This window comes from Denticeps clupeoides, unplaced genomic scaffold (genome assembly GCF_900700375.1).
Source record: "Denticeps clupeoides unplaced genomic scaffold, fDenClu1.1, whole genome shotgun sequence".
Lineage (NCBI taxonomy): Eukaryota > Metazoa > Chordata > Actinopteri > Clupeiformes > Denticipitidae > Denticeps > Denticeps clupeoides.
In genome coordinates, this window is record NW_021630112.1 from 162345 (window position 1) to 177445 (window position 15101).

A 15101-nucleotide genomic window follows, 5' to 3' on the forward strand; every position below is an offset into this window, starting at 1 on the left:
TTTTTACACCTCGGATGAAGATTATTAACTGTTATTAACGTTAACAACTGGGCTTTCGTCCTGGGGTCGCGACTGTGGCTGGGAAGCGAGCGGACGGCCAGCTGGCTGGCTCTCGCTGGGGGAGGCGGTGTGGGAGGGAGCTGGAGGAAAAGAGGCCGTGTCGTATGGCGAGGATTACACAACGCGAAGAAACGCTCCCGGTTCACCTCCCTGACGCCCTGAGGAAGGTGAGGCAGCAGGGCCACGTGGTGCGTCACTGGAAGCGTGAGAAGGAGTGGGTTCGTGTGAACTTCACGCACAGCAGGTTCAGACGGGTTCGTATGGATTTTACGTTCACGTGACGTTCCATCCTACACCAAGTTCCAGACCAGAAACCTGCGAGATTCACACGATCACAGCATTTCCGTATGGTCGGGACCTCGATCGTGTAGAAAACAGGCCAGAATCTATTTACAAATGGATTTTATTTGATCACATTTATGTACAAACCGCAGGAGCTGCGATGCAGAGTGCTTTATTCATGCACTACTCACGTCGTAAAATTAAAACAGGAGAAGTTAACCATCATCAAGTCCGCATTAACATCCTGAACATCCTAGGCTTCATAGCTCAGTGGCAGGAGCACTGGTCTCGTAAACCAGGGGTCGTGAGTTTGAACCTCACTGAAGCCTTCAAATACTTTTGGGGGCAGTGGTGGCCTAGCGATTAAGGAAGTGGCCCCGTAATCAGAAGGTTGCCGGTTCAAATCCCGATCCGCCAAGATGCCACTGAGCAAAGCACCGTCCCCACACACTGCTCCCCGGGCGCCTGTCATGGTACCCACTGCTCACTCAGGGTGATGGGTTGAATGCAGAGGATAAATTTCACTGTGTGGACCATGTGCTGTGCATCACATGTGACAATCACTACACTTTACTTGAACGTAACCTTTACCGACCTGTCTGGGGACAAGGCATAAAGAAATATCTGCCGGGTGACTTCTTAATTACATGAGATGTGTGTGTGTGTGTGTGTGTACATATTTAATAAAGTTAAATAAACCATTAACATCTCTCTTCAGTTTCATTTTACAGCGTCACTCCACCCATATTCACTTTTGACCCTAAAAGTGACCCTTAAAGTCCAGAAGTGCAAAAACAAAACAAAAAAAAAACCACAGTGGCCCCATAACTTGGCGCCATCTGTAAAGCCCCACCCCCCACGAACACGGCGTGTGCGCGTCACGCAGGCTGTAGCCTGGATACGAGCGAGCGTGCCCAACGTGACACGTGTAGGCCGGGGACGAGCGGAGCCCTCCCCGGTGGCAGATGGGACAGGAGTCTGTTGCAGCGAGAGCTTGGCCGGCCGGGCACGTGTTAATGGGGCTGAGTCGTGGAAGGCGGGAGAGCCACCGCGCCCCCCCGCCGGCGCCGCCCACCAGCCCTCAGATGTACAGCGAGCCGTCGGCCGGCCCCACGTAGCCCACTCCAATCAGCAGCACATCGATGAGGGTCCAGATGCCCAGACCCCCGAAGCTGAACAGCTTGCCCAGGCCCTCGCGCCATTGGCCAAGGTAGAAGCGGTCGGCGCCAAATCCACCCAGCGTGATGCTACAGGAGAAGAAGAAAAAAAAAAAAAAAAAAACCACATGGTCATGAGGGGTTAACAGACACTCACTCTGATTAAGAAGTAAACCAGCAGGGGGGGTTGGAGAAACGTGGATGGTTGGACATGGATTTGAACAGACCAACGGTAGCCATTCACAACGGTAAATAAATCATAATCATTTACATTTACCAGACGCCCTTATCCAGAACAACTTACAACCAGTAGTTACAGGGACAGTCCCCCCTGGAGACACTCAGGGTAGTAAGTGGGGCTCGAACCCGGGACTCTGTGGTCTTATATTTACATTTACAGCATTTACCAGACGCCCTTATCCAGAGCGACTTACAACTAGTAGACCAATACACATCGCGATGCAGACGTGGACTACTCTATATCGATTACATCATAATGACGTTGCTTGGTTCATTTTTTCTTGATCCGGAGTTTCAGTCCACGTTCAGCCCGTGGTCACCTGACGCCACGGACGCCTGAACCAGCCGCTTTGGTGCCGTATGTGGAGTCAGGTTGTAGAATCTCACGCCGCTGCTGGGGTTTCCATCACGCTCTCTATTTATCTGCTATGCCTGGGTAAGGGTCGGTCACTGCTTGTACTTGAGACGGGGACATTAAACGAACCGAAAGTATAAAAGGAAATAATAAAGGAGGCAGCATGACAGCATACTGACGTGTGTATTTAAAGGAGAACTACCGTATATACGAAGGTTACAAGGTGAGTGCGGACTGAACATAGACATAGTAGAAAATAAGTGTCCAATAAATGGGACCTTAACTCTTTTTAAAAGATCATGTGACCGTGTAGAGGACGCATCGTGATATCGAGGTGCTGATAATCGGAATCGAATCGTGAGCCCAGCGAAGGTTCACACTCACCAGCAAATATATGGAGGTTATGCTGTGTGATGGACTCCTACCTGAGGGCCAGCGCCGTGGACCACTTATACCCTCCTGTCCAGTTGCAGAACAGCCGCTTCTGGAATTTCCTTCTCCCTGAGGAACAAATGAAAAGTGAAAGTGAGGTGACTTGTCATTGCGATACACTGCAGCGCAGCACAGCACACAATGAAACGTGTCCTCTGTATTTAACCATCACCCCTGGTGACAGTGGGCACCTTGACGGGCGCCTGGGGAGCAGTGTGTGGGGACGGTGCTTTGCTCAGGGATTCGAACCGGCAGCCTTCTGATTACGGGGCCGCTTCCTTCACCGCTGGGCCCCCACTGCCCGTTCCACATCTTCATCATCATTAATACATACGAAATAAACCCTGGTGTCATTTGTAATAAAGACCCAAAAATGACAATACCCAAGCAGTGCACGTGTTCCAGGACTTCGCAGGTGGCATTGTAGCGTCTGCGTGGACAGGCCACAGTCTTACACTGAAAGGACTTCTCGCAGCGGTAGAGGGACAGGTCCAGCTGCCAGCAGAACTGGCAAGTCATGGTCAGATTGAAGCTGCCCAGCGGCGCGCCGGATTCCCCCTGGGAGACAGAGGATGAGAAGATCGTGGAGGTCACGTTCCCACAACGCTGCTTACACGAGCACATGTGAGAACGACCCCGGCAGAACCTACAGTGCAGTGCACGCCCCGTTTGGGCTGGCATGAGAACTCTGCTGGTTTTCCGTAGGTGCAGTTGTGATGGAGGTCGCAGGTCATGCAGTCAACGGGCAGTCGGTCACAACGGCCTCCGCTGGGACATTTGGACAGGTCACTGTCCGCTTTAGTCGGAGCGGCTGGATCAAAGACAGACACACGAATGAGACGGAATTCTCTGAGCAGCCGGACGTCTGCTTCCGACCGAATCTCTCACCAGAGGGTGAAGCAGGCACCATGGGGCTGGTGATGACGGGGCTGTACTGCTCGTCTCGGTTGTAGGGCGGCTGGCTGACCCGTGCGGTCGAGCTCAGGTACCCTGCAGCAGGCAAACGGAACCGGCGAGAAAGAAGACATAAAACAAAGTGTATTATAATGTTTATCTCATATTCTGGCCCGCTGGTAAATAATTCAACTACATGTACAGTACAGGCCAAAGGTTTGGACGCCTTCTCATTCAACGCGTTTTCTTTATCTTCATGACCATTTACGTTGGTAGATTCTCACTGAAGGCACCAAAACTATGAATGAACACATGTGGAGTTCTGTACTTAACACAAAAAGGTGAAATAAGTGAAAACATGTTTTATATTCTAGTTTCTTTGCTCTGATTACTGCTTTGCACACTCTTGGCATTCTCTCGATGAGCTTCAAGAGGTCGTCACCTGAAATGCTTCTCCAACGGTCTTGAAGGAGTTCCCAGAGGTGTTTAGCACTTGTTGGTCCAGCTCACCCCAAACCATCTGGATTGGGTTCAGGTCCGGTGACTGTGGAGGTCAGGTCTCCACTTTTTGTTAAGTACAGAACTCCACATGTGTTCATTCATAGTTTTGATGGTCATGAAAATAAAGAAAACACGTTGAATGAGGAGGTGTCTCCAAACCACAGACCTGTACTGTATACTGTGCACAGTTTATTTGAGCTTGGCGCTGATCACAACCATTTCCCTCAGATAGGACAAAATAAAAGAACGGGTTCGGATTACGCGACGAGCCCACGTCCTTACAGTGAAATAAGGACGCTGCTGCCATCACTGGCCGACGGTAGCGTGCTAAGTCGTGGCCATCGTCCACAGGACGCGAGTTTTACTCCCAGAGCCTACTCAAGGTCGCCTGCCGCGGGTGTACGGGGGTGAGGTGACGATGCCCGGGAGGTTGTTTCCACGCAGGCGGGCGGAGGTCGGCGCGTTAGCCGGCTAGCCAGCACGTAGCCGGGCGGGAAACGGGCGTTTTTTTTTATAACGGGCGACGCCGCCACGGAAAGGCTCCGTTTTCCTACCGTGCGCAGGCTGGACGAGCGGCTCGGCCAGCAGCAGGAGGAGCAGCCCGTGGGCTCTCATGACGGCGAGCCTCCGGGCGGCGCGGCGGAGGCTCCAGAGAGTAGCCATGACGGCGGCCCCGGCAGCGGCGGCAGCGGCGGCAGCAGCAGCAGCAGCAGCAGCAGCGCCCCCTGGCGTCGCCTTCACACACTGACGGACGCGGGTTCCGAAAACTGCGACGTTTATTCAAATTTGATAATTAACTGGACGTATTACAGAATAAGTCGTTTTTTACACCATCCCACAAGGAAAGCAAAGTGACAGACCCACAGTTCACTTCGGCGATGTATGACGTCACCGCAGTGACGTCTTCCGCGCGTGCCAGTGTTGCAAGACGTACGATCAATAATTCAACAAATCCCACAATGTACGATAATTCTTGACCTCGTTTTTTTTTATGTTTTAAGTTATTTCATTCGCACGACAGGGTACAGATCTGGCTGTGTCTTTATTAAACTCGCGAATCGTTTAACATCGATCTGTTATCAAGCGCCGATAACACACAAACTACAGATCCCACAATGCAGCGCTTCAGCCGCCTCGCCGAACGCGATCCGTTCCGCAGGTAAACGTTGCATCAAACACTAAAATATGCGAGGCCCATGATGATATGTCTCAATGGAGCAGATTTTCAGAGCAACGTCAGAATGGAAATTTATTTTTTAAAAATTGTATAATTTTAAGGTGCTGGTACCATTCAGGATCCGGCGACACCGGCGTGTGACGTTGAAGGTGACAGTCTGAGGCTCTTTTCAACTCTGTTACAGTTTTACATAATACAGCAAGCTTTAGTTTTAAGGATTGACCAGGATTCATTTTGATTAATTGATAATTTTTTTGCATTTCACATTAATAACCAAGGTCGTTATTCAATTCGAATGCAAGTAGGACCAAACTGTGGCAGTTTCACTGAGCTAAATTTCCCTGGAGGCCTGTCTCCACCAGGACACATACTGATCGCCCATTAGGGAAGATAATAGAGTTTAAGACGTGAAATATGTGCCCTCATTTAACACGCAGGAAAGAGAAACACACCAAACGTTCTTCTTATTTATTTCAGCGATCCAGCAACACAAGGAGACAAATTTCTGGTACAAATAAATACATTTCACTTTTCCCTAAGGTGTTCCATTTAAAACCCGATTTCTGCTTCCAACCACACAAAACGTTCCTTACAGACAGATATACTCTTTTATCCAGACTTACATGCAGGATCTTCTCTGAGAAACCTTCAAACTCTGTTCCCACTTTCAACAACCACAATGCCGGTCATTATGGCACTTTTCTAAAATTGAAGCGCTCAATCGGTCCTCCTGAATTGGGAAAGATTGGAGAAAAGATCTGACCTTGTTTCTCCCCGTACTGTTCATGGAATAAACGTATTTGACTTCTGTACCGTTTTACGTTTTGCGGTTTTAAACAATGATCGGCCCCCTTTGCGTTGTGTAACAGGCAAACTCGTTTAGCTTAAATAACGCCAGATCCCGATCAGAAAGCCTCCTCGGCGGTGCGGCAGCGGGACTGCTTCAGCAGGGTCAGCCGGGACAGAACCTCGTCCACCGTCAGCTCGCCGTGGACCTTGTTATCCCTCGTGCGAACGTTCACGCTGTTAGTCATCTTCTCCTTCTCGCCGACCACTGCAGAGAAGAGGAAAAGACACACACACACACACAACAGCTTTCATGACACTCTCACACACCACAGCGGTGGCGAACAAAACAAGACGCCCGCAGCCCATCACACACACAGTCTCTGACTGGGCTCAGAATCCACCAACCTAAGATGAAATTGTATTGCGCCAGCTGAGCGTTGCGGATTTTCTTGTTCAGGAGGCAGCTGGAGTCGAGGTCGGCGTCTGCCATGAAGCCGGCCTCCACAAACTGCTTACACAGCTGAGGGCCGAGAGAAGCACAGGTCAGCAACTTGACACGGTCATTACGCGACATTACGCTTGACCACCAAAACAGCCCATAAGATCCTTTACAAGTTGAGCAAGCTGTGAGGCGGTGCATCCACGGTCCAGGCTTGTATCCCCAGCACGGCCCACAGATCCTTGACCACTGCAGAAGTGACATGCCATCTAGCCATCACAATTTGGCCATTTTGTCTGCTTCCAATGTGTCAAGGTTCAACATGTTCATTCACTTCATCATAATGTTTTGACTGATCAAAGGTGGCTTGGATTTCTGTCTTCGAGTTATAATAACCCGCGTAAATGTGCAGGGGTCATCGTTGTCGACGCCCCACAACCGTGTAGTCACGTTGGGACTGCTGAACGGGGGAAACCAGCAGGCACCTCTAATAAAATTCTATACCTTCTTGGCATATTCTTCAAGTGAGGGGTTCACCGGCACCAACATGACCTGACGTGGGGACAGCCAGAGCGGCCTGTTGGGGGAGAGAAGACGTTGAGAACCAGGCCACCAGACCACGGTCGGTGGTCTCCACTGCACCGACAGCTCACCATTTTCCAGCATAGTTCTCAGTCAGGATGGCGATCATCCTCTCCACCGAGCCCAAGATCGCCCGGTGGATGATGACGGGTCTTGCTTTGTCGTCACCGTCCTTCCTGCAAAACAGGCAAAGAGACGCGTGGCTTCCACCATCCAAACACTGCAGAGTTGTAACCTTTCAAGGCTGATGAGTTTCCATCCATATCTGTAAAAAGCATCAGAAGGTGCAGGATGACTCACCCCACAAAGGTCAGATTAAATCGGATGGGGAGCTGGAAGTCCAGCTGGATGGTGGCACACTGGTGGTAGCGGCCGATGGCGTCTTTGATCTGAATGTCAATCTGTTGGAGACATACGAAGATGTTTTTTTTTTGTTTTTTTTATTTTTCCGCCGAAGATCTCATATCTGGCCATCGTGTCATATGATAAGAACATTCACAAGTTCACCTTCGGTCCGTAGAACGCTCCATCTCCTGGGTTCAGCTTCCATGGTTCACCAAACTCATTAAGGCTGTTCTCCAGTTGCTTAACATTTCAAAATAATAAGGATTTTTATGATGGGTCTCATCAAGAATATGGATACGAGTAGAGTTTTGAGTAAAGCCCAAACACCACCTTCTCAGCCTGGTCCCACACAGCAACATCTCCCAAGAACTTCTCAGGACGGGTGGAGAGATGCAGCTGGAAGGAGAAGCCGAAGACATCGTAGACACAGCGCAGGAACTCCAGACATCCCTTCATCTCAGACTCTATCTGCAGATGACAAAGAATCAGGAAAGAAAAAAAAAAAAAAAAAATTCCATCCAACCAAGGCTGTGCAGAGGTGGAATCACCTGCTCCATAGTGCAGAAGATGTGAGCGTCATCCTGCTGAAAGCGCCGGACTCTCGTCAGTCCAGTCAAGGTGCCAGATAGTTCATTACGATGCAGAACTCCAAAATCCGCCAACCTCAGAGGCAGCTCACGCCAGGAACGAGGACGGTGGTTGAACATCAGACTGGGAAAATACCGTAAGAAGTGAGTCCAGGAAGCATCATACATACTTCCAGCCTGTTTGTGAAAGTAGACGTTCTCTTTTTTCAATTATTAATCATTATTAATGTGGCATGAGTCACAGAACAGATGAAACTTCTCCAGATTTGTGTTCAAGCTGGGAAAAGCAGGACAGATGCTTCAGATTTCCATCTGTCCAACGGCCAGAGCGTGGAGGTGCATCAAACAAGAAAAAGTGAACAAGTCCTCACACACCTCAGCGAAAAAAAGCAGCTGACTGACGTACCAGTGGCCGGGACAGTTCATGGGCTTCAGCGCAAAGATGTCCTGCTCCACGGCGAAGGAGAACATGTTCTCGCTGTAGTGCTGCCAGTGGCCGGACGTCTCCCACAGCTTGCTGTTGTAGATGTTGGGTGAGGCCACCTCCTGGAATCCTCTCCGGTTGTACTCCTCCTGTGGCATGGCGTGGAGAATATATACTGAGGACCTGCTCTGACCCAGTGGTTCCCAACCTTATTATTTGAAGCCCCTCTGCCTGTGTCAAAGACAAGCCAGGACCCCCCCGACCCCAACTTCTTCCCTCATATACATGTTAAAAGAACAAAATGATTCATTACTAACTTTTATTTGCAAAAGGCAGTTGTAGGTCTTTGTTCTTAATATCCTGGTTTTACCCTGCAGGCTATCTAGAGCCTATATCGGAGCTGTAATTGTCCCTAAAATGTTCTGGCCGCCCTGACTTATTTAAATAAATGTCAGGCGCACGGTCAGTGTTTTTACTGGACAATTTCCATATAGCCATGACCCTGGGAGCTCTTGAAAAAGGACGTTTGCGGGTTAAAACTTTTTTTTTTTTCCCTCAATTTCAGCATCTGTCTCGCAATAATTAAAAGGAATCACCTGACAACAGTAGCTGAGAATCGCAAATCGAATGAACATTTCATTAAAAAAAGGTTTAATAAAGCAAATTTACAAGCATGGAAAAGGAAAAGGATGGGTACTATAGAGCAAAAGTTCGCGTTTGCTGACTGAGCAGAGACGAAACGGAGTACGAACCCGACTCGACCCGGGCTCCAGTCTATATATCATACAGCATTAGACAGAGTTCTGATGATCCTTTTGGGAGTGTTACTGTTTATACAGTACAATGTGTTTTCTTTATCCTCATGTCCATTTATGTTGGTGGTATTTACTAGGGTGGTAGTAGCCTAGTGGGTAACACGCTCGCCTATGAACCAGAAGACCAAGGTTCAAATCCCGCTTACTACCATTGTGTCCCTGAGCAAGACACTTAACCCTAAATTGCTCCAGGGGGGGACTGTCCCCTGTAACTACTGATTGTAAGTCGCTCTGGATAAGGGCGTCTGATAAATGCCATAAATGTAAATGTAAAAATGCCATAAATGATTCTCATTGAAGGAGTCTTGAAGGAGTTCCCAGAGGTGTTTAGCACTTGTTGGTCCAGCTCACCCCAAACCATCTGGATTGGGTTCAGGTCCGGTGACTGTGGAGGTCAGGTCTCCACTTTTTGTTAAGTACAGAACTCCACATGTGTTCATTCACACATTTTGAGTTTTGATGCCTTCAGTGAGAATCTAGCAATGTAAATGGTCATGAAGATAAAGAAAACACATTGACTGAGAAGGTGTGTACAAGTATGAATTTGGGAACCACTGCTGTAATGTATGTGGCATCTTAGTTTTTTTTTTTTTAAGTGGCACAATGGACCACTTTTTCTACAAGGTTTAAAATTGTAGGTTGGTAAAAGGTACGAGGAAACGAGCGCTGGTACCCTGATGAACTCGGCCAGGGTGTTGTACAGATAAGCCCCTCGTGGGAGGAAGAAGCAGCTGCCCGGGCTGAGATCGTGGAAGAAGAACAGCTCCTGTTCCTGTCATCAGAGAGAGAGAGCGGATGAGACGGTCAGGAGAGACTCGGCGGGGGACCCGAGCGGACACATGGAGGGAAATCTGTTCACGAGTTAATTGCAAACTGTTCCTGCACCGTTTCTACCGCAACAGCCCTCTACTCGTTAGAAAGGCAACAAGACTTCAGTTTCCTGACATTTTATAACCAAGTGATGCAAAGAACACTCAATTAAACAGAATGGTGCACGCTCAGCCGATCATATTTGAACAATTGTGGATTTAAAAGCATCAAGCTGCATAATAAGCCCTTCACGCGGTGATGCTCGAGACATCGGTACGTTTCGGGCGTGGTGGTTTATAGGGGACCAAGAATCCAAAAGAACTTTTCATCTAATGTTAAATATAGGTGGTTCTACTACACAAGTTTTCAGCATTAATGTGAAATCATATTGCATCAACATACATAACGCAGGTGACAGTCCCAAACCCAGGGACATGGGGTAGGATGGGTCAGGAACCAGAAGAGCATAAAGGCCCAGGTTCAAGTCCCCCTTCTACCATCATGTCCCTGAGAAAGACACATCTCTAGGGGGACTAGTGTCACTACTGGCAAGTGACGAACGGAAGCTTCATCAGGTCACGGTTTCCGTACTTTGCCGATCTTGCGGTGGTCCCTGTTCCTCGCCTCCTCCTGGAAGCGCTCCCACTCCTTCAGCAGTTTGGAGTCGGGGAAGGAGACGCCGTAGATGCGCTGCAGGGTCTCCATGTCAGAGCGGCCTTCCCAGTAGGTGGACGAATTCTAAAAACAGACTCTGGTGACGTTGCCGCGTCACGACATTCTTTCTGCTGATTTTCACACAACATGCAAAGCGAACGAGGAGAATATCTCGTATCTGGTTCTCTACCGCACTTCAGCGTGTGAAGCTTCGCTCGTCCTCCAGCCCCTTCTGACCCGTGCTGCTCACCTTGTAGATCTTCAAGGCTTTGATCTTCCCCGTGTGTCGAACATGCGGTCCTCGGCACAGATCGATCAGCGGACCACATCTGGAAGCATGCATGGGCGTCAGCCGGAGACTCTTCAGAAGAGCGAAGGGGCGTCATCTTACCTGTAAATGGTGGTGGTGGGTGTGGTAACCTTCTCGTTCAGAATGCGACACTTGAACTTGTTGTACTGGAGGAGAAATATAATCCTGCGGTGATCTACATGGAATTCTGGGAGCTACGCTGGCAGGGGGAGATGAGAAGTTCTGCAAATACCTTGAACATCTGCAACAGGGTTTCTTTGCTGACCTCCAGACGCTCAAATGGCTGCTTGTCCTTCACCACAGCTTTGCAGATGGACTCCAGGTCTGCAAACTCGTTACTTGATACTCCCCTAATGATTGAACCAATTTCAGAAGATGTAAAATGTTAGTCTTCTACAACATGGTCTTGATATCGAGGTTTGTGTCTCTCTTACTTCTGGCCATCCAAGAACATGTCGTAGTAGAAACCATTTTCTATTGGCGGTCCATAGCACAGGCAGCCTCCATAGAAGCGCTCCATCGCCTCGCCCAGGATGTGGGCACTGGAATGCCAGTAGACCTGCCGAGGACAGAGTTCCAGCGTGAACCTGGGTCAAGAGCCGAGCCGAGCAGACGGGGCTACAGGAAGACCCGCTCACAGCCTGGGCGTCGTCGTCGTCGTCAAAGCGCAGCAGCTCCAGCGCGCAGTCCTTCTCCAGCGGCCTGTCCAGGTCCCACAGCTCCCCACTCACGCGGGAAATCACCGCGCTGTCAGCTAGGCCCTGACTGACCGACACACCAACCACCAACGGCCATTTACAAACACGTCGGGCCGCGCCCGGGACCGTGGCGAGATTCCGGCGTTTACCTGATCCCACGTGCTATCTGGTAGGGACTGGTCACCCAGGCCTGGGCCTCCACCTTCCGGCCATCCGGCAGCACCACGCTGATGGGATGGGTCTCGGCGGCTCGTCTGGCCAGCAGGGCGTCGCTCTCTGCTTTCAGCTGGTCATAGAGGGTCAGCCTCTCGGCGATGTAGGCTGGCCACGGGTCCAGCTGGTCAAGCAGAAAGCCCCGTTACTGGGGACAGGATTTCTGTCCACGTTACGATCCACTTTAGTGACACTCACCTCTCCGGCTCCCCGATTTCCACCGGCTTTCTCCTTCTTGTTCTCGCCGGGTTTCTTGGACTCTGGCGCAACAGACTGCATGAAATGAAGAGACACCGTACAACCGCATGATCCAGATTCACTTTTTAAACCAGTATTATTTGTGTGTTCTACCTTTGTGAACTATTTGTGAACTACTATGGGGGTGGTAGTAGCCTAGCGGGTAACACACTCGCCTATGAACCAGAAGACCCGGGTTCAAACCCCACTTACTACCATCGTGTCCCTGAGCAAGACACTTAACCCTGAGTTGCTCCAGGGGGGGGACTTACTGATTGTAAGTCGCTCTGGATAAGGGCGTCTGGTAAATGCTGTAAATGTAAATGTATTTCATTCTTAGTTTCACTACTCAAACTTTTGACCAGTCATCTTGCATATAAAATGTCTGAGGACCTTAGTTCTCAAACTGTGGGCCTCTCTAGGGAAAAATATAAAACAATAAGGAAAAAAAAAAAAAAGATTAAGTGTCCTTAATCATAGAATCACAGAAATGATCTGATAAAGAAAAGTTCATTTCCTCACTTGCTGTGTGTTTTAATGCACTACAGCATTATAGTTGGGAGTGTTTCAACGCAGCAAATTAGTTTCCTTGTGACTCTACAAACGTGGCAGTGGTGGCCTAGCAGTTGTGGAAGTGGCCCCGTAATCAGGTTGCCGGTTCGAATCCCGGTCCACCACGTCCCCACACACTGCTCCCCGGGCACCTGTCATGGCTGCTCACTGCTCACCAAGGGTGATCGTTAAAAGCAGAGGACACATTTCATTGTGTGTACCGTGGGCTGTGCTGCAGTGTACAACAATGACAATCTCTTCACTTTCACGTCATATTAGACCCTGGGACACATATTGTACACCATGACACATTTTGGTCTTCTCCACCTCCACAACTATATGCCTCTTTCTCTTATTGAACAATCACCAGCCCTGCACTGACACCACTTGCAGTCTCACTCTACCCTGGAAGGGGGTCCCTCTCTGTTTCACTCCTTCCCAACGCTTCTTCCTTTCTTTTTTTCTCTCTTCTAGAGCTTATTTTGTGTGGAGTTTTTCCTTGTGTGCAGAAGGGTCAGGTGTGGGGGGGTCTCAGCTGTAGGGCCTGTCAAAGCCCATTGAGACGTACTGTATGTGATATTGGGCTATATAAGAAATAAATGTTGTTATTATTAGCTGCTATTGACCGGTGACGGGAAGCTGCAGTTCTCTCGGCAGCCAGGAGGTGTCAGTATCGTGTCTTCGGCGAGCGCGTTAATTCTACCTTCTTATTCTGGGGAGCGTCGCCCTCCTGGTTGTCATGTTCGGCGTTCGGAGCGCCTGCCCGGCCGCTGTCCTCCGGCTCCGCCTGGGCCTGGAGCCCCCCGGCGCAGGTGGATCAGCCGGTATTTCAGCTTCTCGTTCTCCCGCCGCGCAGGCTCTCTCCAGCTCCGGCCTGCCGGCCAGCGAGCACAGCGTGTCCCGGTCCCCCGCAGATCCCGTCCCCGCAGGCGCCGGATCTCTTCACCCAGCACCGCGATCTGCTCCTCCTGCGCAGCCAGACGCGCCGCCATGCGTTCCGCCATCTTTAAATCCCGGCGGCGGGGTCACAGCGACACCCCGCGGACATAGAAACATATAACATGTCGCAGAGTTTTATAGTGACTATAGCGTCATACATGGTGGCACTAACACGGGGATTAGTATACACAGATATTACACAGTGGGACGAAATGTGTCCTCCTGGACCAGGGTGGGCTGGTAGTAGCCTAGCGGGTAACACACTCGCCTATGAACCAGAAGACCCAGGTTCAAACCCCACTTACTACCATCGTGTCCCTGAGCAAGACACTTATCCCTGAGTGTCTCCAGGGGGGGGGACTGTCCCTCTCACTACTGATTGTAAGTCGCTCTGGATAAGGGCATCTGGTAAATGCTGTAAATGTAAAATGTAAATGGACCATAGGTGCAATATCATACAAAATCAAAAATGTACTTATAAATATTTAAGTTTGCAAATACAAAAAATACAAATGAACTATCCACGTCTGCTTCACGCAGACTCTCCGCTGGTGTCCCTCAGGGCTCAGTACTCGGTCCCCTCCTGTTCTCCCTCAAAACAAAATGTCCAACTGACATTTCATCTTGGATGGCAGCTGCAACTGCAATATAATTTACATTTATATTTAATAGAATATAACATATTTTTATATCATAACATGCATATCAATACATAAAAATGCAAAGAAAACTTGGAGCTGAACACATGCATTTTGATATGTAAACACACAAAAGGTAGTGTTAGTATCTGTTGGCATGTCCCCAGTGGCCGGGCGGCGATAGTCGTAACAGACAACCAGCCAATAGGACAGCCAAATGGATTTGAGCTTTTTGCTCAAATCCTATTAGTAGTTTCTCAGAGGGCAAGAATCTCATTCCCAATGAGACTTTATCAAATGTGTGCTATAACAGTAATAACTTATTGTAGGGTTTTACAATTATTTGCAAATATTGTAAATTTTAGCTTTACATTAACAAAAAACATTAGCTTTGTATCAGTTGTATTTAATGTAAAAACCTACTCCAAATTAATAATCAATCATAAGGAATTATTTGGTTAATATAATTAGTTATTATATATTTTTTCAATTGTTTGTCAAAGTGTGTTTAATTATTACTTCCCAGAACAATTGTTACATTTCAAATTCACAGAAACGACATATTACAGGCTTATGACACAGTTGTTTAAACTCAATTTAACCTGCATAATGAAATGTTAAGTATAAAATCAATGTTTAATAAAAAATCTCATCTCTGCCTCTACATGGTATAAAGAGTAGACTTTTGCAGGACAGTAAATGCACTTTTCCTGCAACACCAGCAAAACCAGTATGTATATGGAGGCTTTTAGGGCCCTGCTTTAGTGGTAAGTGGCAGAATCTACACAGACGTCCAGTGGGATACTTTTGATTTTTCTAGTTCCTGTTGGAAGAAAGGAGTAGCAACAAAGTCCTGGGATCAGTGAGACCCTCGGCTGCATAGGTCTGGAACACCTTTTGAGAGCATTTAACCTTCTGATTGACTGATAAAAAAATTATGTTGGAAGGAAGTGGTATTTTGGCTGCCACAT

General features: G+C 48.7%; 2 protein-coding genes and 1 non-coding gene across 3 annotated transcripts; 1 reads left to right on the plus strand and 2 right to left on the minus strand.

The window, feature by feature from the left end:
• Positions 1-598: 598 nt before the first annotated feature.
• On the plus strand, positions 599-671 carry trnat-cgu (transfer RNA threonine (anticodon CGU)). Its single transcript has one exon. It is a non-coding gene; the product is annotated as a tRNA-Thr (tRNA).
• A 122-nt stretch (positions 672-793) lies between these two features.
• Positions 794-4632, minus strand: LOC114783723 (TM2 domain-containing protein 3-like). The gene is made up of 6 exons (XM_028969239.1): positions 4476-4632; positions 3415-3516; positions 3177-3337; positions 2910-3084; positions 2520-2595; positions 794-1589 (listed from the first exon to the last, which is right to left on the minus strand). The coding sequence occupies exons 1-6, from the start codon at positions 4582-4584 to the stop codon at positions 1424-1426; spliced, it is 789 nt and encodes a 262-aa protein (XP_028825072.1). The 5' UTR covers positions 4585-4632; the 3' UTR covers positions 794-1423.
• A 919-nt stretch (positions 4633-5551) lies between these two features.
• LOC114783716 (threonine--tRNA ligase, cytoplasmic-like) lies at positions 5552-13557 on the minus strand. Its single transcript, XM_028969231.1, has 20 exons — positions 13500-13557; positions 13257-13372; positions 11963-12037; positions 11701-11888; positions 11492-11618; positions 11288-11412; positions 11086-11203; positions 10935-10999; positions 10794-10872; positions 10481-10627; positions 9753-9851; positions 8247-8413; positions 7802-7964; positions 7584-7721; positions 7416-7493; positions 7209-7309; positions 6980-7084; positions 6831-6903; positions 6293-6407; positions 5552-6152 (listed from the first exon to the last, which is right to left on the minus strand). The coding sequence occupies exons 1-20, from the start codon at positions 13555-13557 to the stop codon at positions 6004-6006; spliced, it is 2286 nt and encodes a 761-aa protein (XP_028825064.1). The 3' UTR covers positions 5552-6003.
• Positions 13558-15101: the final 1544 nt, after the last annotated feature.